At 37.0% G+C, this 27,847-nt stretch overlaps 5 protein-coding genes across 6 annotated transcripts; 3 read left to right on the plus strand and 2 right to left on the minus strand.

Annotated features, from left to right (window-relative positions):
* The first annotated feature begins 482 nt into the window (after positions 1–482).
* On the plus strand, positions 483–4,098 carry LOC108828565 (probable LRR receptor-like serine/threonine-protein kinase At1g63430). The gene is made up of 13 exons (XM_018602298.2): positions 483–820; positions 1,023–1,161; positions 1,248–1,319; positions 1,399–1,542; positions 1,634–1,774; positions 1,862–1,984; positions 2,075–2,139; positions 2,225–2,482; positions 2,576–2,781; positions 2,847–2,979; positions 3,079–3,236; positions 3,306–3,521; positions 3,609–4,098. The coding sequence occupies exons 1-13, from the start codon at positions 727–729 to the stop codon at positions 3,870–3,872; spliced, it is 2,013 nt and encodes a 670-aa protein (XP_018457800.1). The 5' UTR covers positions 483–726; the 3' UTR covers positions 3,873–4,098.
* A 1,170-nt stretch (positions 4,099–5,268) lies between these two features.
* On the plus strand, positions 5,269–9,826 carry LOC108827743 (probable copper-transporting ATPase HMA5). The gene is made up of 6 exons (XM_018601222.2): positions 5,269–5,649; positions 6,686–8,089; positions 8,177–8,431; positions 8,536–8,658; positions 8,747–9,226; positions 9,299–9,826. Exons 1-6 carry the CDS (start codon positions 5,335–5,337, stop codon positions 9,719–9,721), a joined length of 3,000 nt encoding a protein of 999 aa, XP_018456724.1. The 5' UTR covers positions 5,269–5,334; the 3' UTR covers positions 9,722–9,826.
* Positions 9,827–10,127: 301 nt separating this feature from the next.
* Positions 10,128–11,632, plus strand: LOC130499707 (probable glutathione peroxidase 8). The gene is made up of 6 exons (XM_056994051.1): positions 10,128–10,401; positions 10,672–10,748; positions 10,840–10,901; positions 11,002–11,120; positions 11,188–11,355; positions 11,455–11,632. The coding sequence occupies exons 1-6, from the start codon at positions 10,357–10,359 to the stop codon at positions 11,485–11,487; spliced, it is 504 nt and encodes a 167-aa protein (XP_056850031.1). The 5' UTR covers positions 10,128–10,356; the 3' UTR covers positions 11,488–11,632.
* Positions 11,633–11,855: 223 nt separating this feature from the next.
* On the minus strand, positions 11,856–14,464 carry LOC108827744 (AT-hook motif nuclear-localized protein 5). The gene is made up of 5 exons (XM_018601223.2): positions 13,528–14,464; positions 13,021–13,088; positions 12,785–12,916; positions 12,526–12,684; positions 11,856–12,411 (listed from the first exon to the last, which is right to left on the minus strand). Exons 1-5 carry the CDS (start codon positions 14,012–14,014, stop codon positions 12,121–12,123), a joined length of 1,137 nt encoding a protein of 378 aa, XP_018456725.1. The 5' UTR covers positions 14,015–14,464; the 3' UTR covers positions 11,856–12,120.
* Positions 14,465–19,511: 5,047 nt separating this feature from the next.
* Positions 19,512–27,759, minus strand: LOC108827565 (lysine-specific demethylase JMJ17). Of its 2 annotated transcripts, none has more exons than XM_018600989.2 (26): positions 27,620–27,759; positions 26,195–27,527; positions 25,980–26,037; positions 25,687–25,809; positions 25,501–25,558; positions 25,277–25,413; positions 24,850–25,011; positions 24,645–24,731; positions 24,303–24,485; positions 23,862–24,011; positions 23,589–23,771; positions 23,427–23,492; positions 23,228–23,323; positions 22,780–22,866; positions 22,582–22,698; positions 22,277–22,487; positions 22,092–22,156; positions 21,811–21,869; positions 21,592–21,723; positions 21,359–21,518; positions 20,947–21,282; positions 20,779–20,835; positions 20,568–20,666; positions 20,381–20,476; positions 20,101–20,291; positions 19,512–19,840 (listed from the first exon to the last, which is right to left on the minus strand). In XM_018600989.2, exons 2-26 carry the CDS (start codon positions 27,496–27,498, stop codon positions 19,669–19,671), a joined length of 4,389 nt encoding a protein of 1,462 aa, XP_018456491.1. In that variant the 5' UTR covers positions 27,499–27,527; positions 27,620–27,759; the 3' UTR covers positions 19,512–19,668. The 2 variants fall into 2 exon arrangements, with proteins under 2 accessions (XP_018456491.1, XP_018456490.1); XM_018600988.2 differs by having other exon boundaries at positions 23,862–24,014.
* Between the last annotated feature and the right edge of the window lie 88 nt (positions 27,760–27,847).

Genomic DNA, 27,847 nt, shown 5'->3' on the forward strand with positions numbered 1-27,847 from the left:
ATTTCCAACACTATTCTAGATAGACTTTTTGCGATTGGAATCAAAAGCTAGCGTGTATATATTCTTGTTATTTGTAGTAAAGCCTGAAACAAATCATTTCTAAAAACAATTTGTACTCGTAAAAAATATGATACGATTTTAACAGATACGGTAGTGATTTGCCATTATGTATAAAATAAAAATAGCAATTACGATTGAAATTTCACGCAAAAGAATACAATTGTAGATATCTGAATGGTAGTACAAATCAATTCCTGATTTATAAATATTTGGATATATCCTGATCAGTACTAGAATTATTTTTTGTCACATAATTTGTTACTATTATTATTATATGAACTTGAACTTATAAAAATTGTTATAAATTATTTCATTGCAATATTTATAGATTTATTATGCTATTATTTTAATTTATATTTTAAAAGACATTTTCTACCATCCAATGAAACAAAAGACCTGTCTTTGAATCCAAGTCTCTCTCTCTCTCTCTCTCACCCCACACTTCACCATCTCTGCTAATTCTCCAACTTTCTTTTTTCCCCTTTTCAAGTGAGTTTCCTTTGATAGGATATTAGCTAAATCCTCTAATCTCTACAATTTCATTCTCTCTTTCTCTCTTTGCTAATCTTGGAGCTCAAACATCTCTGTTTCTTCAGAGTAGTACTCCACGAAAGTTGCCGTCTTTAATGAGTCGAACTTGAGAGTGAATCTCCAGAAAGAAAGAAAATGAGATCGAACTGTTGTTCTTTACCTCTTCTACGGCTGTCTCTTCTTCTTGGCCTCTTCTTCATCTCCTGTGATGCCTTCGCCTCTAACGAAGGTACTGTTTATCTGCTTAAACCCACCCAGATCTCAGATTCTTTGGATCGAATCGTTTTCTCCAACCTTAGTCTAGACATCTCAATCGACCATGAGAAAAAAAAAAGATTACTATATTTGTTTCCCGAGAAAATCAGTAGAATCTGTCAAAGTTAAAAGCTTTTAATTTATACAAAATCATCTCTCTAACTCTCTGTGTACAGTTGAAGCTCTAAGAAGATTCAAGGAAGCAATCTATGAAGACCCTTTCCTAGTTATGTCTAACTGGAACGACCCCAATTCACATCCTTGCGCTTGGTCCGGCGTTACTTGCTCTCCCTCTAAAGACCATGTCATCAAGATGTAACACTCTCTTTATCTGCAACAACATCACTTCTTTTATGAGTGAGATTTGGCTTGTTGATTTTGATCTTTCTTTTCGTGTGCAGAAACATATCTGCTTCATCTATTAAAGGGTTTCTTGCGCCTGAGTTGTGTCAATTAACCTTCCTTCAGGAACTGTACGCTTTCCATCTCTCTCTTGACATAATATATAGTTTGATGTTTGTGATTTTGACAATCATTGAATGCTTCTGGTAGAGTCTTACATGGGAACCTTCTACTCGGGACAATACCAAAGGAGATTGGCAAGTTGAGTAATCTCAAGATCTTGGACTTAGGAAACAATCATCTCATGGGTCCTATCCCCGCTGAGGTCGGGAGTTTGTCCAGCATTATCATCATGTAATAAAAAGACTCAACCTTTTACAGCAACCAAAACTGACGGTTTCAATACCTTTTCTTCATAATGACGCTTTTGTTTCACATTTTGCAGAAACCTTCAGTCCAATGGTTTAACGGGAAAGCTGCCTTCAGAGATTGGTAACTTGAAGTACCTTAAAGAACTTCATATCGACAGGAATAGGCTTCAGGGAAGTCTTCTCGCCGCTGGATCATCTGGCTATCCGTCAAAATTGTGAGTTTAGCAAAATAGTATGAAACACTTCTGTCTGCAATGGCAAATGTTTTAATGGGATTTTGGTTTTACTCAACTCTGTTGCAGGTTTTCTTCAAATTCAAGTGCTAATACTGCTGGTCTGTGCAAGTCTTCTCAGTTGAAAGTAGCTGACTTTTCATACAACTTCTTTGTGGGAAACATTCCAAAGTGTTTGGAGCACTTTCCAAGGTATTCTTATCATCTAGGTTGTCTTTTTCGAGCTCTAGACATCTCCAGTTTTGCTTGAGAGTTTCTCCTTTTTTTTATGGTCAAAACTAGGACGAGCTTTCAAGGGAACTGCATGCAAAACAAGGATCTTAAGCACAGACCATCTTCCCAATGCGGTGTGTAAGATATAGCTTTTTTGTTTTCATTTCATGGCCCAGCTGGTCTTGGTTTTTACTAAAATGTAATAATCCGTGGGGGCAGGTAACGCACAGCTGGTCAAAACTCATGAAAGTCCCAGCTCCCCACCAAAGCACCAGTCAGCTGAAATTGTGGCTAAGCATCATAAAACATCAAGACCTAAGTGGCTTCTTGCGCTTGAGATAGTCACAGGATCAATGGTCGCTTTGTTCTGCCTGGTTGCACTTTTCTCAGCAGTTCACCGCTGGCAAAACAGGCCTTCTCTCATCATTCCTTGGAAGAAATCTTCAAGCCTAAAGGAAAAGTTCGCAGTCTACGTTGGTTAGAAATCATCATCTTTCCAAAAAAATCTTCCAACATTCCAATTCAAACAACTCAAAATAAGTGTGGCTTTTTGTTCTCTTATTACTCCAGATTCTGAAATGCTCAAGGATGTCTCGAGATTCACAAGGCAAGAGCTTGAGGTGGCGTGTGAAGACTTCAGCAACATCATTGGTTTATCTGCTGATAGTCAGGTCTATAAAGGAACAATGAAAGGTGGACCTGAGATTGCTGTGATCTCTCTTTGCGTCAAAGAAGAAGATTGGACCGGATACCTCGAGCTCTATTTCCAGAGAGAGGTAGCTTCTGCTCATGTTACAAAGAAAAACTGAGCCTTTTCTAAGCCATTTTTGCACTGTTTCAGGTTGCAGATTTGGCTAGACTGAACCACGAGAACGCAGGGAAACTGCTGGGATACTGCAAAGAGACCTCACCGTTTGCAAGAATGCTTGTTTTTGAGTATGCATCAAACGGAACGCTATACGAGCACCTCCACTGTAAAAATCTCAACTTCCTCATCAGAGCTTTTGTGTTGCATCATACTATACTGTTTTAGACTATAGATTAACATTGCTATGATAAATGTTCTGATGCAGATGGGGAAGCGGCTTTGGTATCATGGGCAAGACGGATGAAGATTGTCATAGGCATTGCACGCGGTCTCAAGTACCTTCATATGGAACTGGATCCTCCATTTACAATCTCTGAGCTGAGCTCAAACGCGATCTATCTTACAGAAGATTTTACTCCCAAGGTAAAAAGTAAAGTGAGACCAGCTTTGTTATCTGAACAATACAGTTAAGCTTATGTTTCTATGATGCAGCTGGTTGATTTTGAATGCTGGAAGACGATTCTTGCGAGATCAGAGAAGAATTTGAGAAATATTAACAGTGAAGGTGCGGTATGCGTGCTCCCAAACGCAATGGAGAGTCGATATCTGGATGTGTCTGGTAATATATATGCATTTGGTGTTCTTTTGCTGGAGATTGTGAGTGGAAGACCTCCTTTCTGCAAAGACAGAGGCTTCTTAATTGAATGGGTAAAGAAGAAGCTATTCTCTCTGAAAATACCTTAAGCTGTGAGTAAACTCCTTTTTCTTTACACCCCCCGTTACATGTTGTTGCAGGCAAAGGAGTATCTTGAAACACCAGAGGCAATGACGAGTTTGGTGGATCCGGAGCTGAAGCATTTTAACCAAGAAGAGCTTGAAACGGTGTGTGAGGTGGCGAGGCAATGCTTGAACAGGGATCCGAACAACAACAGCAACAATAACAACAAGCCATCAGTGCAGGAGTTATGTGAGACGTTGGAGAGTAGAATCAGTTTGTCGATTTCCGCAGAGCTTAGATCATCATCTTTGGCTTGGGCTGAGCTCGCGCTTGACTCTTGATGAGGTAGAGGAGAGTCCTGAATGATGATGAATGGCTAACTGGAAACAATGTAAATCAGTCGACACGTTTAAAAGTTGTTATTGTTCTCTTATCTTGACAAGTGTGTTGAGTTTCTTACGTGTTGCTTTGATTAGTGTGTTTACAGTGTGTTTGTAAAGGAAGAGATAAACATAGAGTTTGTAAAAAGATTTTTTAAATTTGGAAATTCTATGAGAGGTTAAAGAATGTGTGTGTAGTGTGAAATAGTTTTGGAACTTGTATGATGCTATCTTTATGTTATACATACGGTGTCTTCCATATTCATTCAGACAAAGAGTTTGCTGGTTGAATTGAAATTTCATAAACGTCGGATTCAACTTAATAAAAAAGTCTTTTGACTATTTTAAAAAGCCGCCAATTTCATGGCTGGTACGACTTATCTGTTCTCACGACGTTGAGTGCCATCAAAGCTCAGACCGCCAGGTATAATAGATTCCATCTTACCTTAAACTGGATATGTATTAGTAAATTTCCCGTTGATTTTTTTTTTTAAAATACATTGTTTTTCTAGCACGCAACGGTTGCATAGTACGCCGCCATATGCCAAATATGTAACTTGAAAGAATTTACTTGTCTTTTTCTTGCAAATGGAGAAGAAAATAAGATGACAAAAGAAAAACAAGTAAAACTACTTCACGCTATAGTTTATATACAGTTCACATATATTTTATATTCTCTTACGTTCATTTTTGAAATATTTTAAATAAAAATTTGAATTTTACTACTCCATAGTATAGGATGTCATAACAGTGACATAATTATTTAATCAACCAATATTTTAGTGAACCTAATAAAGGCATATACCATTTACTTATTTAGACACTGAATGGTCAAAACCATACTACGGAATTTAGAATGGTATTTGTAAAAGCACTTTTAATTTACCAAATAACAGCAAGGCAAACACTTAAATTTTCCACTAAGTAATGGAATACAGATCAGAACACACAGAAAACAATAGTAAATTATTTTGTTCAGTTACACTGATTATTTTTACATATTACTAAAATATGTTATAAATACAGTTCTCATAGTCTCATACTTGTTATTTTCTTTATTTCTATTTTATTTTAAATATGAAAATTATATTACCTATTCTTACTAATATATAAATGTTATAAAATTACTATATATTTTTTTTAAAAAAAATATTTCTTTATAATATAATATACTTTGGCAATAGAATTTTGTCATATAACCATAATTAATTTCACTGAAAGAATTAGATAGAAGAGAGTATTTACGGAAAGAACCCGATAGTTTGGATATTTATATAATCGGCGCATATATTTTGTCATTTACCAACCGACTCCTTTTTCCCTCTCATCTGATCTATATTTAAAAAGCTTACCCCATTCGAAAGTATAAACGTAAAAGGAATCAAAATTGTAAACGACTAAACACCTGGTCTTTCCTCCCCCAATGGCCACGAAGCTATTGTCGCTCACATGCATACGCAAAGAGAGATTCAGCGGCCGTTACCCTCCTGTGCTGCGGAAACATCTAAACAGCAGGCCACGCGGCGGCGGAGATGGATCACCGTCGGAGACGGCGGTGCTTAAGATCGACGAGGAGGAGGCGGTCTCCGATGCGGTTTTCCGCGTCACGGGGATGACATGCTCCGCGTGCGCTGGATCTATCGAGAAAGAGATCAAGCGTCTTCCCGGGATTCACGAAGCGGTCATCGACGCTCTCAACAACCGGGCTCAAATCCAGTTCTACCCTACCTCTGTCGATGTAAGTTTTTTTCTTCTTTTTTTTTTGATTGAAAATTCAATATCTGCTTCTTCTTATTGTTATATTGGAATCGATCGAGCTGTTATATTGATTTTTCATGGGATTCGTGTGAATAGTTTTTTTTTTATTGAATGTTGATCTCTAACAATATCAAGAAGGTTGACGATATTTGATCCACCACAATAGGTTATGAATTGATTTAATATTAGTTACCATCGTCACTTTTTTTTTTTTGGAACCCTCTCATTACCTTAATTAGTCACATAAATAATCTTGTTGCGTTCGTTCACAGTTGTAACATCAAACCCTCTGATTTGGCTCACAGTCTCTTATCATGTCCATTCTCAGATCCTCACTTTCTCAGGCTGTAGTAACTCTGTCAATTTAAGAACTGCTTGAAGCTTGCTCACACGTAGCTCCTTAGCTCAGTTGGAAGCTGATCCAAAGTTTATCCTTCCTGCATTCATATATCTTATGAACTGCAATATGATGTCATTCTGAGCTGCCTGCAAGTATATATCTGTAGAATTCCTCGAAATTTTTTACTTATGACGCCCACTAATACAGTGCTAGAGCTTTCATTGTTGTTTGTTGATAAAACCCATTGAGTTGGTTTCCAACTTGTTCCATAAGAAACAGCCATGAAACTTCATCTAAATAAGTTACTTGAGACATTTTAAACCCTCATTCTTTGCTCCCTAGAACTCTTCATTCTCTAAGCCGTAACCAAGCTTCTTTATCAGTTATGCAACTTCACCTTTTGTGTGAATTTCTTAGCAACAGACCTTGTCACAAAACGATATTTTCCTACTGATCAAAACTGTTCTTAGTTTACTTTAGTAAGCACCCTTATACTCTCCTTATTACGCTTGGCTTTACAAGAATCAAAACGTATTTCTCTCTGACAGTGAGTTGAGTATCTCTTGGTTGATTCACTTCCTGAACATACTTGATAACGTGTTTCATTTACTATGGTAAATTAGGATAATAGGTTTCGTTATCTATTTTAATCTGGATTGTTGTACTGATTGGGTAGGTGGAGACGATTCGTGAGACTATTGAAGATGCTGGATTTGAAGCATCACTGATAGAAAATGAGGCGAATGAGAGGTCCAGACAAGTATGCAGGATAAGAATAAACGGTATGACTTGTACCTCATGTTCTTCATCCATTGAAAGCGTACTGCAATCACTTTATGGTGTACAAAGAGCTCATGTTGCCTTAGCAATTGAAGAAGCTGAAGTTCATTATAATCCCACGCTCCTGAGTTACGATAAACTACTGGAAGAGATAGATAATGCTGGATTTGAAGCGATTCTTATAAGCACAGGCGAAGATGTCAGCAAGATTGATTTGAAGATCGATGGCGAGTTTACTGATGAAGCAATGACGATGATAGAAAGATCGCTTGAAGCACTTCCTGGGGTTCAGAGTGTTGAGATCAGCCATGGAAGTGATAAGATATCTGTGTTGTACAAACCTGATGTGACGGGGCCGAGGAACTTCATTCGTGTGATAGAGTCTACTGTCTTTGGTCATAGTGGTCACATCAAGGCAACAGTATTCTCCGAGGGAGGGGTGGGCAGAGAGTCTCAAAAGCAAGAAGAGATCAAGCAGTACTATAAGTCGTTTCTCTGGAGTTTGGTTTTTACGGTACCAGTGTTTTTGACAGCCATGGTCTTTATGTATATCCCTGGAATTAAACATTTGCTAATGTTTAAGGTCATCAATATGCTCACCGTTGGAGAAATCATAAGGTGGGTTTTGGCTACACCTGTACAGTTTATCATCGGCTGGAGATTCTATGTTGGCTCTTACAAGGCTTTACGCCGAGGATCAGCTAACATGGATGTTCTGATTGCTCTGGGAACAAATGCAGCTTATTTCTATTCGTTATACACAGTGTTGAGAGCTGCAACATCTCCTGATTTCAAGGGAGTAGATTTCTTTGAGACTAGTGCCATGCTCATTTCGTTTATCATACTAGGAAAGTATCTGGAGATAATGGCAAAAGGCAAAACATCTCAAGCGATCGCAAAGCTTATGAACTTGGCACCAGACACTGCGATATTGTTGACTGTGGACGAGGAAGGGAATGTGACTGGTGAAGAAGAGATTGATGGCCGATTGATACAGAAGAACGACGTGATCAAGATCGTTCCTGGTGCTAAAGTAGCTTCCGATGGTTATGTTATATGGGGACAAAGTCATGTGAATGAAAGTATGATAACTGGAGAGGCAAGGCCAGTGGCAAAGAGAAAGGGTGATACTGTTATAGGAGGCACACTGAACGAGAACGGTGTTCTGCATATTAAGGTGACAAGGGTTGGTTCAGAGAGTGCTCTTGCACAGATTGTTCGACTTGTTGAATCCGCCCAGCTAGCCAAAGCTCCAGTTCAGAAGTTGGCTGATCGGATATCCAAGTTCTTTGTTCCTCTGGTGAGTAGTATTCTTGTCGGTTGAAATTCAAGTTTAGTCTTTTAAAGGCACAACTACTTCTTAAACTTACGAATTATAATATTGCAGGTAATTTTCCTATCGTTCTCAACTTGGCTTGCCTGGTTCTTAGCTGGAAAACTGCATTGGTACCCTGAATCATGGATACCTTCTTCAATGGATAGCTTTGAGCTAGCTCTTCAGTTTGGAATCTCTGTCATGGTCATAGCTTGTCCATGTGCTCTTGGGCTGGCTACTCCAACCGCTGTTATGGTTGGAACTGGGGTTGGTGCATCCCAAGGTGTGCTGATAAAGGGTGGTCAAGCTCTAGAAAGAGCACACAAGGTTGAGCCTCTTGCATTGTAACTTATTATATTATATATGATTGTTCTGTACCATTTTGATTTTTTTTCAGATGATGAAACCTAACAGATCGAATGAATGTGTAGGTAAATTGCATTGTATTTGACAAGACAGGAACTCTCACGATGGGGAAACCCGTTGTTGTTAAAACCAAACTCCTGAAAAACATGGTACTTCGAGAATTCTATGAACTTGTGGCTGCAACTGAGGTAATCTCTTGTAACTATCAAACACATATACAAACTCGTGGCATGCCTCAAAAGTTTGATCTCTACGATGTCACTATCTTTTTATCAGGTAAACAGCGAGCATCCATTGGCAAAGGCCATTGTTGAATATGCAAAGAAATTCAGAGATGACGAAGAGAACCCTACGTGGCCTGAAGCCCGTGATTTTGTGTCTATCACTGGAACCGGAGTGAGAGCGACTGTTAAAGGAAGAGAGATTATGGTGGGAAACAAGAGCCTCATGTCTGGTTACAAAGTTACTATTACAGCCGATGCTGAGGAGTTGCTAGCAGAAGCTGAAGAGATGGCCCAGACAGGAATTCTCGTGTCTATAGACAATGAGTTAACTGGAGTTCTAGCTGTTTCGGATCCTGTAAAACCGAGTGCTCGAGAAGCCATCTCAATTCTAAAATCCATGAATATCAAAAGCATCATGGTAACAGGTGACAACTGGGGAACTGCAAACTCCATTGCTAGAGAAGTCGGTATCGACTCTGTTATCGCAGAAGCTAAACCCGAGCAGAAAGCAGAGAAAATCAAGGAACTACAGGTATGTAGTACCTCCAGAGTAAATATCTTTTAAAATATAAGATTGAAAATGATAGAAACAATGATTCTGTAGGCTGCGGGTCATGTTGTGGCGATGGTTGGAGACGGAGTCAATGACTCACCTGCTCTCGTGGCAGCGGATGTAGGAATGGCCATTGGTGCAGGAACCGACATTGCAATAGAAGCAGCTGATATTGTCCTGATGAAAAGCAACTTGGAAGATGTGATCACAGCCATTGATCTATCGAGGAAAACGTTCTCAAGGATCCGTCTCAACTACGTATGGGCTCTCGGGTATAACCTCATGGGCATACCGATCGCTGCGGGGGTGCTTTTCCCGTCTACTCGGTTCAGGTTGCCTCCGTGGATTGCAGGTGCTGCAATGGCTGCTTCTTCTGTCAGTGTTGTGTGTTGCTCTCTCTTGTTGAAGAACTACAAACGTCCTAAGAGGCTTGATAGCCTGGCGATCCGTGAGGTTCAAGTGGAGCGGGTTTAGAAAACCAAACTAAACCGATCCGAACAGATTACTTGGTTGTGTGATTTGATGAACTGTATGATTTGTTACGTTAGCATAATAAGAAATTTCACATGATTGGTTCAATGGTTCTCAGGATGGTTCCTGATAATATTTACCTAGCACAAAAGATGATGCTTTATCGTATTCTTCTTCTAGAATACTGGAAAAGAAATGTCACAAGCAAACTAAGAATGCATGCCGTTCAAATCTAGAAAAACGCTCCACACTGACAAGGGAGAGTAACCTTATATCATTTGAGAATAAAAAAATACATAAATCTGATTTGACCAAAAAAAAAAAAAATACATAAATCTGACTTGTGGGTTATGACGGCAGATGCTGAGAAATGGTCCGAGATTTGTTTCTTTACTCGTGTCCTTTGGATGCATTTTATTTGAAGATGATGCTTTAGTTTTACGCATCAGGCGCAATAAAGCTGAAATAATAAGCAACCGCAACGGCCCATCATTAAAAGCCACTCGCATTAACAGCGCGTGAGGACGGATAGGCCAGAGCAGAGACTGCATTTTTCATGCCTTTTAGCTTTCTCTCTTTTGTCCTCCTAGCAGCTGACTCTTCTCTCTCATTTCTCGTGCTTCTCAAATTCTACTTCTATGGCGACGAAAGACCCAGAATCTGTTTACGATATAAGCATCGAGGTGACAATTGCTTAACTTCAATCAACACTCTTTAATAATAGAAAAAAATGTTTGTGTGTTTTTGCTAAAAGGAATGATCTTTGGTTTAGGTTTTTTTTTAGTGTGTAAAAAAGAGATCCATGAATGGTTAGCTTCTTCTTGTTTTTCTCAAGAAAGAAAGACTATTACTTTGAACTTAAGATGTATTACCCTCTTTTTTTTGTTGTTTTAAAGTGCAAGTCTTTATCTAAATAATCGCTATATCTCTTCTTCTTGTTTTTCTTGGAACAGGATGCAAATGGAAACAGCTTAGAACTCAGTCAATACAAAGACAAAGTTCTTCTAATTGTCAATGTCGCTTCCAAATGGTTAAGCTTTCTTTTACACACACACACCTCTTAGCTATAAACTTCCATTATTGTAATTTTGATGCTAAACGTTTGTTTCTGATGGTCTCAGTGGGATGACGAACTCTAACTACACTGAATTGAATGAGCTTTACAACAAGTACAAAGACAAAGGTAAAAAACTGGTTTCAACCAAAAATCACTCAAAGTCTCTTTGTTTCTTCCCAGCTGATTAGCTTTTTTCAAAGACTTGATGTTTTGTTTCTGCTGCAAGGTCTGGAGATTCTAGCATTTCCTTGTAATCAATTTGGTGAAGAGGAACCTGGAACTACTGCCCAAATTACAGAGTTTGTCTGTACACGCTTCAAATCTGAGTTCCCCATTTTCAACAAGGTAAGACCAGGAATTGGTTACAACTTGTATGTCTCAATGTTGAATCTTTCTCCGTTGTGTGTTTTAGATTGAAGTGAACGGAGAGAATGCTTCCCCTCTTTATAAGTTCTTGAAAAAAGGCAAATGGGGAATCTTCGGGGACGAGATTCAGTGGAACTTTGCCAAGTTTCTTGTTGACAAGAATGGTCAAGCTGTTGAACGTTACTACCCAACTACTTCTCCTCTTACACTAGAGGTAATGAAACCGTCTCTTTCCGTCTCTGAAGTCCTGATTCCTGAACACTTTTTTTACTCTCTTTGTGCTTATGTTATGTCCTCTTGTTTTTTTCTGCAGCATGACATCAAGAAGCTTCTGAACCTCTCATGAATGGTGGTGTTATCCGATTCACTCTGTTGATAACTCTACTTTGGTCGTGACTCGTGAACTTGTCATGTAATAAAGCAAAATCACATTTGACTTTGGTTCCAATTTGTTCTGTTTACGTTTCACAAATCCAAACCGGTTGCACTCAGTGACTCACGGTTAATCAAGTTTAGTAAAACAAGCATTACCTCATCATAATACACAAAAAATGTTTTAGTAAATCAACTTTAGTAAAATAAATACTTATTAATGTGTTGGTTTCTATAAGGGAGGAAGAACTGAATAAATACTCACGGTTAAGACCTCTCTACTGATGAAAACCAGGTTTCTTGGTGACGACCACAAAGAAAGAGAGAGAGAGCTTTATGGGATAGCTAAAGTTAAACATCTCCTTAAATAATAACCTGAAGAAAGGGGTCTAGCTAGTTGCTACATTAACAATGTTACAAGGAACACAGAGATCTGTCTCAATTCTCCGAGATTTCTGGTTTTAACATTCTCAGATAAAATCTACAACAACAAAGAAGATATTTACAGCATTCACATTCTGCACGTATGCTGCTGCTGCTGCTGCTGCTTCAATAGCTAAGAAGGTAGTAAAATAGGAAGAAAGATTAAATACTGTCTCGTTCTGAATCATCCGCGAGTCAAGTCAATATCAGTGAGTAGGTTTCTTCCGCTAGTAGAGTCAAGTGATCTGCCTGAGACTGAGACTGAACCTTCCCCTGAACCGGGCCATCCACTCATTCCCTGACCTGAGAAGTTCTGTGGCGTCTCCTGACCCACCTGTGCTTCTTCTTCTTCTTCTTCTTCTTGTGGATTAGTCTCCATTTCGCTATCCTTGTGCTCTTCCTTTGGTTTATTTTCTTGTTTGATAGTCTTGTTACTGTTATTAACTCCTCCGTATATAAAACTACAAGCCACAACCTTCAAACAACAACAAAACATGTTTTTTTTATTTCTGTTAAGAGACATTACAAACAAGAAACCAAACTCATAATACCACATGAAACCAATAAAGAAGAGGAAGAATTGAGAAACCTGAACGAGGCTGGCTGCAATAAGCATTCCAATCCCACCGCCAATAACATGACCTTCAGGACCAGAAAGGGAGACACTCAAACCGCCTGTTCGGCTTTTGGATCCACCTTCTTCATTCACCAAATAAGATCCCCCTAGACTTAGTATCTCAAAACGTCCCTAACAACAACAACACAAGGTGATTGATATAAAGAACTTCATTAGTTTCCTCTTGTTTTGAGTTTCTTCAGTTAACAGAATGAAACGATTTTTGAAAAACCTCATATGTCAAAGAAGACTCTGTTGTAGCGGGTTGACGTAGAGTGACTGAAGAAACTGTTCCGGTGCCTGACATTATACAAAGAGCTCGAGGTCTTTGCTGTGAGAATGACATGACTTTTGAAACGATATCCTGCGAGAAAAATAAAAGAAAACAGATACAGAATCTTAATATATTAAATCCATAAATATATTATTAGATTGAAATGATTTTTTATTTTTTTCTGGAGAGCTTACTTCTCCTGCTCCAACACTGATGACATGAGGTGCAAAAGCAAGTCCAGCTGAAGTGTTCATCCACTCACCTAATGTAATCAACAGAGGTAAAAGATTGCTCTTAAATTAAAATTTATATTGAAGACTAATCACATTTCAATGACCCATTACTTAGCTATACACAGATTATAACACACATGGATCACTTAAAATTACTTTTTCCACAGCTTAATACCTAACAAGCAACGTTCTGTAGGAATTACAACATATCCAAATCAAACCAAACTAATTTGTTTCAGCTTAAGATTTTTTTCACTAATTACTAATCTAAACAAAAGTAGAGATTAGACCACACACTTGGATCATTAAATTATCAGTAACAGCAGAGCTAAACCAACATAGTCTGTCTTAATTTGGCCACACAATCATCTATATACCTTCTAAGCATCACTGGACTTTCACATAACCATACATCTAAACTCAAGTTCTTCACAGTGTAACATTGAAAAAAAACACTTGAGATCTCACCAAGATTAGCTAAACGTTGCTTCCTTCCAGTACCAGGAGGTCGACCTCTGGCTCGTTTAGGAGCATTTGGATCAGTCACTGCAGAAGAGTCCTTAGCTGCTTTACTACTACCACCAGAAGAACAAGGCACAGGAGAAAGCCCTAAAGAGACTTGTCCATCAGGAGGAGCGTACTTCCTCGGCCGTCCACGCTTCTTCTTAACCAACGGCTGCTCCATCTGTGGCGGCTGCAGCGGCTGCACAGAAGCAGAGGAAGCCATCCCCATGTGAATGTTGTGTCCGAAGTCAGAGTGTCTGTGGTCGGCCATGGAGAAATGAGGCCCCGGGTTGTTAGCTTGAGGATGATGAACGTTAGGGTTCGGCATAGGTCTCATTCCCGGCGGCGGCGGCGCGTGGAGACCACTCGCGACCTGGGAAGGGGAGAGATTGGTGAAGGCTCCTCTTTGGAGGTAGTAGTGAGGAAATGACATTGCTTCTCTCCCGTCCATGCATTTAAATGCCTTAAATTACAAGTCTTTTCAAATGGGTTTTGAGCCTTTTAGATGAAACATTGAGACTTTATGAAGAAGAGAGTAGGAACTACCCAGAAATAGTAAACCCTAATTCCCCAAATTAGTAAAGAGAACAACAATGGCGGATTTTTTTTTTTTTGTGAAACCTATAAAGAAGGAAGCTAAAAATCTTGAGCTGTTACTAGTACTGTTAGTCTAGGAGAGAAAGGAAATCTCAAGAGAAGAGAAAAGAGAGAGAGATTTGATTTCGAAATCTAGGGTTTCCGAGATGATAAAAACGCAAATGTACATCAGAGGAGACCAGGGAAGATGACAGAAGAGAAGAGAACAGAAAAGAGAGAAGAAAGAGAGAGAGGTTTATACAGTAGTTTTTGATTTTTTTAAATAATTCTGAAGAGAGAGAATGAAATTTTAGGCCTTGTCTGAAAGTTAGAAGACTGAAGAAGAAGCGAGGAAGGAGAGAGAGTGACGGACTGACGACCACTATTTTTTTTCCTTTATATATTTTAAAATTATTTTTTATTCAAACAAAACTATTAAACGGTTTTAATAATATTAAATTGACTTGTTTTAAGAATAGTTTTATTCAAAAGCTTTTGTACTTTCCGTTTTTTATAGTTGAATTTAATGTCTGGAATAATGCATATACCTCTCACTAAAAATGTAATTTAGTCAGATATATATATTAATGCCTTTCATGTATAAATTATAGTATGCTTTTTAACTTTTTTTATTCTCATGAAAATGGTATGCTCATCTCAGGTTAACAATATTTACACAATTAAAATAAAAGTAATTGGCATGAAAAATAAATAATAATTTGCAAATTTGCAAAATAGAACTTTAGTGGAATTGAGGGGTAGATCTAGTCCGTTTGGTGACAAGTTGACGTGAACACCCTTATCAATCTGTTGGCTGAGAAATAGAAACCAAGAGTTGAATTATGATCCCATCAGTATAATCACAAATTATCCACATAAAAGCTAAAAGAAGACTCATCCACAGTCATGACTATACTCTATCAAACATAATCATAAACTCATCAAAAAATTAGAAACTATAAAAATAAATACCAACTAACATATAAAATTATCTGGATAAGTTATATATAGAATGATATAAAACATATGTATCACGATGCAGTCTACCCTATTCGGATATATAAGTAATACAGTATTATACTAATTATCTGGTTATTTTTATGGTTGTTGGTTATTTAAGTTAGTGGTCAGTCAGATTTTGAATGAATAGTGAACTTGATACTTACCTTTATATTATAAATCATAAACTTTAAACTCAAAGATAAACTTCAAATCTTAAATCTAATAGATAAACCATAAACCAAATGCTAAACATCAATCATAAACATAAATGATAAACCTTGAACCTAAAAGATCAAGCTTAAATTTTGGATAAACCCTAAATTCAAATTAATAGAGTAACCATTAATCCTACACCTTAAACAGCAACATGCAAACTTTATCTTTAGAGTAATATAAATTCAAAACAATAAATCATTTTATATAATACTAAGTTAACTATATGGTCAACATTGCTTTAGACTTGTTAAAAACATCTATATTTTACTAATTAGATTTTTCGGTATCAATAAATTAAGCTGTGTATACCAGTTATTCGGATATCATTATTATTAACAAGTATTTACATCATAAACATATAGCCGAAAATTACATTATAATCTGGAATCATAAAATTATTTAAGGGAATGCTATATAATCTTTTCATGAGATACAAAAATGAAGTTTCTATTTCAATCATATATATATATATATATATGTATCTCAAGATTTTTCCGGTCATCGTCTTCAACACTTGATTTCTACTAGGCATGGGTATTCGGGGTCCTAATCGGGTTTCGGTTTTATCCATTCAGATTTCGGTTTTTCGGGTTTATCAAAACCAGCCCTATTCGGATTATTTGAAAGTTCGGTTCGGGACCGGTTCGGGTTTTATCGGGTTCGGGTCGGGGTTAGTAAATCTTCAAAGAACCGGTATAATCCAATGTACTTTCGGAAGTTCGGGTCCCAATCGATTATTCAGTTTAAAAATATCTGATTTGTACCTACTTTGTAACTAAAACATAAGTAAAATCGATTTTTTGGGTTTCAAATACCTAATTTGAACATTTTTGTAACCAAAAACATAAGTATAATCGATTTAAAAATAAGAAATGAACATCAACCATGATCATTTAAAATCAAATGAAAATGAAATATAGTTATTGATAAAAAGAAAAGCAAATAAATGAAAACATAAAATGAAAACCGCGTTCTCATGAAATGTAAAACATTGTTTAATGAAAACAAAATCTAAATCTAAATATTTAAAAATTCAACAGCCACATTTAACCATCAACCTTCATGTAATAGAATCATCAACATTCATGTAATAGATAAGTATTTTATATGTTCAGTATATCTTAATGTATTTTGAATACATATTAGGAATTGAGATCATGTTTGATACAAGATATTTCTAGGGTTTTGAATGTTTCGGGTTCTATCGGATATCCATTTAGTTTCGGGTTCGGTACGGATAATACCCATAACCCGAAATACCATGAAACAAGATCCATTCGGTATTTATGTCGGGTTCGGATCGGTTCGGATTCATTTTTATCGGATCGGGTTCGGTTCGAATTTTCGGATTCGGTTTATTTGCCCAGCCCTAATTTCTACCATTCTAAACTCCAAGAAAATGTTCTATATTGTTCTTTTTGTTCATGTCAAGAGATCTATTAATAGCTGTGCTGACTGCTGAGTAAATCGTATGTATCATTAATTGATTGGAGTTTGTTCTATTCATGTCTTTCCGGCATGAACAACAAAATATTACACAATCTTAATTAAGTAAAATTTTTAGTCGAAATAATTACTTTAATGTATTAACAACTAGTTTTTAGTGGCCAGCAAGCACATCTCTAATATATTATTTCATTTCTTACTCTAAAACGGTGTAAACCAAAAATAGAATTGAATTTATTCCAATGTATTACTTTATTTTTTACTTTAAAAATGAATACTCTCAAAATAATTCCATTTTTATTTAATTAATAATTTTTAGTAATACCCTCACTTATAAAAATTATCAATTAACTCCAATTATTTTATGTTTACAAAAATTTCATAAAATATAATTTATTTAAATTAAATATTTATTATTAAAATACAATAATCATAAATATATATAAGATATATAGACATTCTGGTTCAATAATGAACATTAGAATATATTTTCCACAAATGGTTAACTAATACATTTTAAAATGAATAACAAGTTTTTTATCTTTGATTTTCCTAAATCAGGGAAAAAATATGAAATCGGTCATTTTTATCGTTCGGACAATACTTCATTGATTTTAGCGGTTCCATAAATGATTTAGGAGATTATACTTATTTTATTTATTTTATATTTTTATGTTTAGTTTTGGTATTTTTATTAGTTTATACATCTTTATTTAAATTATTAAATAATTTCTTATGAAAATAATATTTTTCATGTTATTGTATATTTTTAAATATTGAAGTATTAAATAAAAATAAGGAAAATATGAAATAAAAATATTTAAAATTTAAAAGACTATTTTGTAAATAAATAAAATCAACTCTAAATAGAATAATGAATAAAATTACTCTATATATAGATAGAGTAACCTTTGAAAATTGAGTGAGATTTAAGTATATTTTATTTAAAAAAGATGTTTAAAATAGAAAATGGAATAGGATCAAAGATGTCCCCTGATACATTCGTGTGTTTTTTTCGTCAAACACCTAGTATGCTCTTATTGCAAGATTTAAAAACAGAAAACAAAGCGACTTTTATTTTGGTTCTTGATTAAAAAGAGGGTGCCATGAGAGAGATGTCTTGTTGACTAAAGAGAGGAGAGGGAAGCGGACCTACTTGAAAAGAGCCAAGAAGAGAGAGGATATCTCTCTTTCTCTCTCACATGTCTGAATCACTTTGCTATTTCTTTCTTTGCTTCGGACAGTGAGCCTCCTTTCCTAACTTTATTTGTTTTCACTTTTTATATTCGCCCTTTTCATTTAATTTTTTATTAAAAGTCTTTTTTTATTTCTCTCAATATTTCTTTTGAAAATGATTCAAGAAAATATTTATACTATATGAGTTCCACACTTCCACCTAAATTGAAAGCTTGTATGATGCATTTATTGCATTTAATATCCGGTGGCTAAAGAGTTCCGACCAATAAAATCCAATTTGTCAACATTTTGTAATTTGTACTATATTTTTATAGTTTTTTTTATATAGTCTTTTTAGATTTTGTTTTGCTAATTTTCCATCCTCTATTTATATCCTCTAATTTTTTTTTTTTTTCCATTTTAGAATTAATATGCGGTCCTTAATCTTTGCACTTAACTTGTTTTGTCAACAATCCCTACAGTCAGTTATGGCAAAATTATGGTGTCAAATTACACGGCTTCAACGCTTATTTAATTTGGCTTTTTGACAATGAAATAAAATAAATTTGACTTTCCATTCTCACCTTTTTGCGTAACTTTCACCTAAACTAATGTAACTTGTCCATTTTATAAACTACCGATTTTGATGAAAAGATCGCATAAATATATTTGAGGCCGAACACTACTGAACTTGCCAAAAAAATTATATATTCTCACATAAATGGCTATAAACATACTTAAATGTGTCCATATAACATTTTTGTTAGTTCAAGAGAGCAAAACTATATCAGAAAGTATTTCTCAGAAAAAAAAATTATAGAAGACTGTGAATCACAATAAATGTAGATTTACTAAAAGTGGAAGAAGAGTGTTCAAAGAGGTTTTCATTTTGAGGATGGTGTCTGCCAAAGGTACAACAAGGCTTTATTTCTAAGAAATTGCCGTAGTTAATAATGTGTTTCACAATACGTATATATACATAGAGAGAGAGAGATTATGTACTATTATAATAGTGGGTCTGTGAAACATGACGTCATTAATAGTGTGTCTTTCTTGTAAGGAAAGTGATCTCAACTGTTGCTTTTTTATTTTCCTTCTGATGTATTTTGTGGGGATAAGAGAGATATGATTCTCTTCACAATTCTTTTGTGGTCCGGATATTTCTGGTCCAGTAGTTTCAAATTTCTACTAGCTGCTGGTAGTTTGGTGTTGCTCTAGTTTTTTTTCTGAGGTTTGAAATGTGAAACAAACAACAACCAAATCATGATACATTGAACTGAAGTTTGTATATTTATTCTCTGTGTTCACTCTTCTTTTTTTGCATTTTACAAATAAAACTGTTGAAACTTAAAACTAGTATTCCAACGATCTTTCAATTAACGGTTTAGTAACAAAAATCTTGTCACGACAACAAAAGACTTTACATGACATAAAAGTCCATAAACTGATTATTACCCAAAAAAACAGGCTAGCAAGATATTTGATTTCGAAACATTAAATATGTAGTATATTTGGTTCGACTGGTGCGTACATTAGATTTAATCGTTATATTCAAGTTAATCTGGTAAATTTTATAGTCTAAAAGCTTTTCTGTTCTCCATTCCAATGGAAACATTACAAAAAAAGAATTGACTTGAGAAAAACTATTAAAATTGAATGAATAAATTAAATTGATTTATATTTCAGTGTTTATTTTGGTTCTCGAGTGAAAAACCAGGGAAGGATATGAACCTGAAGACACCGTTTAGCTACCCTTTTGATGCGTTTACGGCTTTTCCACTGCAAATCACCAACTGCTGCACCGGTCACTACCCTCCTTGCCCGTCTATGGTCAAGTGACGGTGTCTTTGGCTCCATTGATCTGTTAACATAGATCAATCAAACAAATGGATTCTGAGAAATGGGAAGAAGCGATCAGGTAAAGTATCTCATTCTCTTTTTTTTTATACGTTTCCATGGCAGGACTTAGGTTTATGCCAATAATAAACTCCACAGAACCCACATGAAAAGTAGCTTTGATGGTGACTTAAACTACCGAATGAAGCAAATGTATAGAGGCTACAAGAGAGTACGCACGAATAAAAGTTTGTGCCAATGTTTTTGGATGGTAAAGAAACAAACCTGGAGGGATCGTTTTTTGGAGAGGATTCTGCCGGAGGACAGCAAGCGAAGCAGACATAAGCCTCAGGCCGCCAGTGAAGTTTAACACAATAGGTGTGATACCATTCGCCACATTGACTACAAGAAACCATGAATCTTGAGTTGTATGGCTTCAGGCAAACGCAGTGCAACATACTTCGAGCTCGTAATGCCTGCATCAAATCAAACCATAATAATACAAACAGTTTTAGATAAACAGTAAAGGTTGTGTTGTGCTTGTTAACGCTCATATCTTGCTAACCTGAAGTTCTTCCTCTGCAATGACGGGCAAATTTTCACCCTCAGAGATAAGCTCGAATACATCTTCCAAGGCAAGAGCACCCGAGTCTGTCACCACCTGGAGACAAAACCAATAACTCTCGTTAAGCAATTCCAAAGTGGTAGCAAGCAATATAATGAGAAACCGTGGGTGTGGGTTGGTCATGTACTTTTCTAGCTCGTTTTGCCCACTCTTGTCCAGTGTCTTTTAGCTCCACAAGTCTCTTGCCTAAGTGATACTCTTCAGGTAATATTTTCAGTGTTTGTCCCTGTCAAGAAGCACATAACCCAAACTCATCAACCAGATCATTGTGGTGCTCTTTATTGAAATAAGGTATCTCTCACTAAGCGCAGGAAGTTGATATTATTATCAGAACATACCGCTTCTAAGTGCTGCTGAATTTTCTGTAACGAGGGCTTTCCTAGATCTTCTGGTATCTGCAATTTTAAGACGAGCTTAAACGATCAGAAAGGGGTTTGTAACCACAATTACATCTTGAACACAAGTATCAAAACCAATTAATTAAAATTCAATACCCTATTTTGTACCTCAGGGGAAGGTGAACTAGAGCCTAACAAGATGGTCTTATAACACCATCCTAGTTTTAAACTTGCCGTTTGAAGTTTGGGAAGTTCTTCCAAATTAAGACCAAGGGACAGACCAGATGTTCTGGCGCAGTCCACTCTGGTTATCAAGTCCATAATCTTCGGAAGAATCGTGCTATGCTTGCCATCATCTGTTTTCGCAGTGTCCAACAAATCTTCAGTTTCTTGCAAGAGCGGGTGATTATCACACTGCCACCTCTCGCAACTAAGCAGTAATGTTTCAAGAATCCTTGGCTCTTCAAGTTGAACACCAAGCGATTTAGACTGAGCAACCAGGTCCTGCGAAAATCAAAACATTGAACACTCTATAATCACATGTTACAGAAAACAGAAATTCCACAGGAGGCAGACAAACCTTTAACACAGGAAGTTCAAGCAGAGAACACGGAGATGAGGCAGTAGAGGAAACGGCAGATAAAAAGGGCTCAGAATTCTGAAGCCAAGTTTCAGCCAACGAAATGGTGTTCTCTATGCCTTTCAGAGAGGGTAAAACGGCACCAATGTTGACAGACATCCTACGAACATCATCTTTTTGATGAACAAAAGACTTGAGAAATACTAAGCATGGGCTGGGTTAAGAAAACATACTGTACGAGTTCTTTAAGGTCGGACATCTGAGTTTCACTGGCAAGAATACTGCTTGCTCTTTCCTCCCAAAACCTCGCTGTAGACAAAGTTCCGGCGATCTCAACAAACAGCTTCTCCTCTTCGATTTGTAGTCTGGAAATAGAAAGTCTTGGCATGAAATTATAATGGAGTAGGATGCATATTACATATTCTAAAATCAAATATTAGTGGACGACGTACACAACAGCTTCCGAGAGCAGCTGCTCAATGAAATCCAGAGACGATCTTGCAGCATAAACCTACATCGATATGACAAGCTGCATCAAAGATATGAACCACAGAAAGAGCACTCGGAACATGAAACCTAATGCTATTTCATTATATAAAACAAATTTCCATGCATTTTACATTCAACACAAAATGAAAGAATGCGAACTATCACAAATAGTATTTTAAATATCTTGATAATTGCTGGAGACCAATAAGAGGCAAATTCAAAAATAATTAGAGAAAACATTTACCGTTTGTGCTTTTTCACGACAAGATGCCTTCTTCAATTCAACCTCAACAAGAGGGAGCCCTTCAACTATTTCAGATACTGTGGTTAGTGTTAAGCTATGCGTATGCAAGTATGCATTGCAACGCAAAAATAGGTGGGAACAAGTTAAGAGACAGTAAAAAGAGTGTCAAGGATTAGAAGTAAGACCTTGAATGCCTAAGGATGCTCCATCCTGGAGAAGGGAACTCAGGTCACTGATTAGCTTTCGTTGGTCCTTGCCTTCACGAACATCAGCCATTGTATCATCAAAGCGTGAAATCCAAGACAAAGCATCAACATGGTACTGCCTCAGGATATTCAGCTCACGAATGTTAATGCTACAAAGGCCATCGAATTCATGAACCAAATCTTCTACATTCTGTAAACAAAAGAAACGAGTGACTTCAGAATGATTCGACAAAAGTGCATGTTGTTATTCACACTTAAAGATACAGAACAAAAGTACAGCCAACCTTGAGAGATATAAAACCACTCAAAACTTTGCTACATTTATCACGGGCTAGTTCTGATTTCTTTAGCAAATCCAGGATCCCTTCTGTTTCTGTAAGCGTCACCTGAAGCTCCAATATCTATTAAGGGAAAAGAACGATTAGAACACATGAACAAGTGACATAGTGATCATTTTTAGAATAATGATGATAATAGTCTACCTCTGACTTTAGCTTGAAAAGTTCATCCAACTCAATTCCAGGAGGTTTTGAAGCGGCAAGATAGCATCTCGCCCTTTTAGCTAACATCTGCCGACCCATGAAGAAAATAATTTATCAAATTCAAGAAAGGGCAAGAAATGAAAGCGAACCTGGAAAATCGAAACCACTAGAATAGGAGTATGCTCGTAAACTTTGAAAGGAGAAAAGAGGCAAATACATCTAGATTCAATATGGCGTCAGTCTCTCAAAGACCTTCGTGGATATGTAGGTATAAGAAAAATACGTCCTAGATACCCTTCAAAATTAGCAAGGATTGAAGAAAATATATCTCATATTTAATCCAATATGCAATATTTATATACTCCTTTTGACTCAAACACCCCATAATAGAAACTGCGAGCTAGATGAAAAAATGACTATAAATATGTCTGTCCGAACCATGGTTTACCTTCGCGGAAGATATTTTCTTTGACAAGATCTTGTGTTTACTTAGGGAGACTGGTGAACTGGAAACTTCGGAATGCAATAGCTCCATCTGGGCGATCTACAAGGAAAAACGGGTAACACTAATCAGAAAGCATAACTTGAATGATTTTACTGGATTTGGTCAGAGTGAACTATCGTGGGGAAGTTTTGTAGTGGCATACCGTTGGGCTACTTGACAGAGAACAATCGATTTTCTCAGACAACTTCCTAGCCTCTTCAGCAAAGTCCTACAAAGAAATGGAAATGCTCAATTGATAACATAATGACTTACAACGCTACCAATCCAAAAGGAAAACTGGAACCTTTCAGGTACATAGACTAACCTTTAATTTAAGATAACCAGACTGAAAGCAAGGAACGGGGTCAACTTTCAGCAACTCATCGATGAACTCCAAGTGAACTTTCTCTGTATCATTGTTGCCTTTGCCTTCGACTTTTGAAAGACAGTCGCCAACAGCTTCAGCCCATATCTTTGCTTTGATCAAACTTTTTGCAACATCCCGTACCTGTGTGACAAATAGAAAAAAAAAGTTTTTTTCCATAATCCACCCAATGAGATATATACAAAATCTTTCCAACAGATACTCAAAACTCACGCGGTTCATTTCTGATCCACCCCAAAGAAACTGTTCTGCTTCCTTTAAAAGAGTGGCATATACATCACTGGAAAAGACATCCTGGAGAACCTTTGATGCTCGACGAAGCCAATCTTCAGCTGGTCGTGCCTGGCAAACTTGCATCCCCTCCTGCTAGTAAAAGAAAAGACAGCAATATTAATAAACTGTAATAAGATTCAAGGCCAAGCAACCAAATATGATATATACAAAAATCTAGGTTGAGACATGTTTGGACATTAATATATAAAGGGAAGGCTCCTAGTTTTTTTTTTTTTTGGAACTGCTCCTAGTTATTTAATACTAGACTTTATCAAATCCTTAAATACGGATGAAGAATGGCGATGCTGCCGCTCATATAAAGTCCAATATGGAAAACAAAAAAAAATCCGTATTGTTATTTGCAAGTAAGTATAAAACTACCTTTTTGTTAGAAGCACCTGACCGTTTGGTGCCTGAACTCGGCCGTTGTGAATTTTTGGTTTCTTGAGTTTTGCAGTCACCAAACTTTTCAACTTCTTGTACCATTCCATGCAACTCGGCAAGGGTATACCGATATACCAGGCGCAGTTTTGTAGGTTCACATTCACAAAGGTGCTTCCAGTGCTGAATTCAAAATTATAAAAACTTACAGAAAATCGAGACAAGAAAATCTTAAGAAAAATCTGCCTACAGTAACGCACCTTTAGAACCCTCAACAGTTCTATCTACAAAAAAGGCTAGCCAAGTTGATCCCCCTCTAAGAAGTTAGATATAGATATTTACCTCCAAGCATGCAAAAACAGATGGCCTGCAGCTGCAGACGATAGCAGAAAGATGGAGAAACTGCTGGCAGATGATGCATGTTGTATCCTACAAATACCATTATAAATGGTCCACACGTCGGAGTATTGTCTTATGAAAGCTAACATGAAAGAGTGGACAAGCTTAACATCAAAACCAACAATATCTGATTGCAGAAAGAAAAAACCTCTTCGATGCCCACAGAATCAGGGCATTCAGGTAGAAACATAGGAGAGGATCTCAAAATACCACTTTTCCAAAGCTGCTCTCTCAAAGTTTTTTCCTTGCTATATATTCTGAGCAGTTCTTTCTTCAAATATATTGATCCTTTGCCATCGCAGCTGTTTCCCTATAAGTAAAAGACAATTAAAACAATCATCTACATTTGTTGCTTGAAGCTAGCATACACAATTCCACTAGTAACCAATGTCAAATTACTAGTAGATACTCCCGTGATGCCTCTTTTAATGTAGCTATCTTCAGTACCCCACTATCCCATTTGATCAAGGGTACCAATATTAAGTAATTCTAGAACAAAATTTTCTTTCGTAAATGCAAAAGATATATAGACCATTTAATCAACCAAAACCAACAAACACATACTATCTCTTCACCTTAGCTACCACACAGAGAAGCTCTTCATGAGATATGACTGCAGGTTTACGGTACAGCCTATACAGCTCCGCACCATAACCACCATAAGGTAGCCAATCGGCAGTGGCAAAATTGACGGCCTCTGCACAATTCAAACCTGATAGGACAGCACATGAAAGTTTATCTTAAACTGCATAATGACAATTTGATGGGAACACTTTAACTTAGATTAGAGTTGGCGTACCGAAATTGAATCCAGCATGAAAGGATTTTGGAAACGTGATCACAAAGTTTCCAGGCTCCTAGCAGTGAGAACAAGAACATAAATTATGTTGGAATACTTTTAGGAATAAAGTTATTATTAATCATAAACTTGTAAATGCACTAGAAATGCTAACAACCAAATGAACTATATACTTGTATACCAAACCTGTAATACTGTGTACACAGGGACTTTATTTTCTTGCAAAACAGCCGGACTCAACATAGTAACCAGTTGAAAGAGCAAATCTGGCTGAGCATCAAAGAGATCAGGTAGGGCTTTTCGCATGACCTACAGAAAAATCACGCAGCACAAGCACCTTAACTTTTCTTTCTGAAAGTGAGCAAATATTGTAGTATGCCAGAAGAAATATATTCCAAAGAAGGAAAAGGAACTGATACTGGGCCGTGAATAACTAGCCAAAGATTAGTTACAATCTGGAGCACACAAATAAAACAAACCTTTTCAAAAGCACTAGCAGCACTGCCTGGAACACCATACCAACATTTTGCTTCTCCCCTGAAATGTAGAATCAAAAAGAAAACAATTAAGAGACTTATTATGAGTGAAATGTTTCTTTATGACAAAATAAGGTATTAAGCAAGGTGTCTTTGCGACTTCCAAGAACTCAAAAATAACAAAAGAAGAAGATGACGATTACAGTACAGGCACATACCAGTGGTGATAATTCACAGAGTAAAAACAATGGTCCTCAAAATGCCAACAAAAAGCAGAGAAGAGCATTCCAAGATATAGCCAAGGCACTGTAACACCATTGATGTTATGCCGAATGGCCTGAAGCATAGATCCTTTCAACTTAGGCATGTTATTGAGATTCCAAGGGCTATGGCAATATTCATCCCAAACATTTGCCTCAACTGATTCTGGTCTTCTATCACCTATTCTAGGAAAACCACTCCCGTAAACAGAAGTATCCAAGTCATTACCATACATAACTTCAACGTCACCACCTGACCCTTCTACTATTTCCCAAAACTTCTTCTCAATCTGCGTCCTAGACACCGGCCCTGAACCAAACCACTTCCTTTTGGCGCGATCAGCAATGCGCTTGAAATCTTCAAGTAACAAGCATTTACCGGGCACAAACCCAAAAGTGTCTTCATCAGTGTTTAAGCAATCAAGGCAATACCAGTTCCCAGGCGGGATATGCTTCAACGGCGGCGAGAGACAGTATATATGCCAACCTTTATTACAACTATCACACAAGAGCATCACTTCACCATGTTTGTCACTTTTGCACTGCTCACATGCCTGATCAACCTCTTCTTCTTCACTTTCCACCTTATGATTTTTCACGTCAGCATTTCTTTTCCTTCTCTTCGAGCTAGAGAGCTCAGAACACCGTCGATTCCTTTTGTGACCCTTTGCAGAAGGATCCGCACTCATCATCCCGTGATACTTCTCAAACTCATACAAATGCTCTTTATACAACTGACACAAAACATGCTTAGCACACTTGGAGATCTTCTCACCAGAGCTCATAAACTGATAAACCTCACCCCATTTCTTCCCCTTGACAACCTTATCATAACCCCCAAACCTCTTCACCGCATTAAACACCTTACACAGATCCAAATCACCCCCTTCGAACACCACCCTCTTCTTCTTCTTCACCTTCTTCCCTAACTGCTCCTCCACAAACCTCCCGTACTCCAGCTGAAACGTCTTGGAGTTGCAAGAAGCGGGACGGAACTGCAACCGGTGAATCTCCTGCGTCTTTGTCGGAAACCTGACAGACTCCATGTCCAAACCGAAAGGCGGTTTCCAGCTTTTCGGTGGAACAATCTTGCAGATCCCGTAAGCCTCTGCCTCTGGCTTGATCTTGTGTATGTAATCTAGAGGGTTTTTGAATTCGTCTTCGGTCGGGTAATAAACAGGTCCAGACGGGACATTGACCGATCCTCTCAGCTTCTGATCTAAAACCCTTTTCTCTACTGCCTTAGCTCTACCTTTTCCCATTACCACCAAACACAATCCACAATCATAACCTACGAAGCAATTCCAATTTGATCATAAACCCTAGAGAGATTAATCCAAGAAGAGTGAGCGTGAATCCAATTCTAGGGTTTTAGCGAATTACCTTGAGATAGAGAGAGAGAGACTAGTAGTGCAAGGAATCTTTGGTTTGTGTCTTTGTGAAGAAGATTTTGGGGATTCTTTTAATAAAAAAATATATATCGTTTCTTTATAAAGCTCTCAGTTAATTCAATTTCCGAAATTGGGTTTTCTTAGTAACGGATATTACGGAACGGAGGAGAAGGGAAGCCAAACGCTTCTCAGTTCGTGTTTATGGAAAGAAAAACTTTGT

This window comes from Raphanus sativus, chromosome 9 (genome assembly GCF_000801105.2).
Source record: "Raphanus sativus cultivar WK10039 chromosome 9, ASM80110v3, whole genome shotgun sequence".
NCBI classification, from domain to species: Eukaryota; Viridiplantae; Streptophyta; class Magnoliopsida; order Brassicales; family Brassicaceae; genus Raphanus; species Raphanus sativus.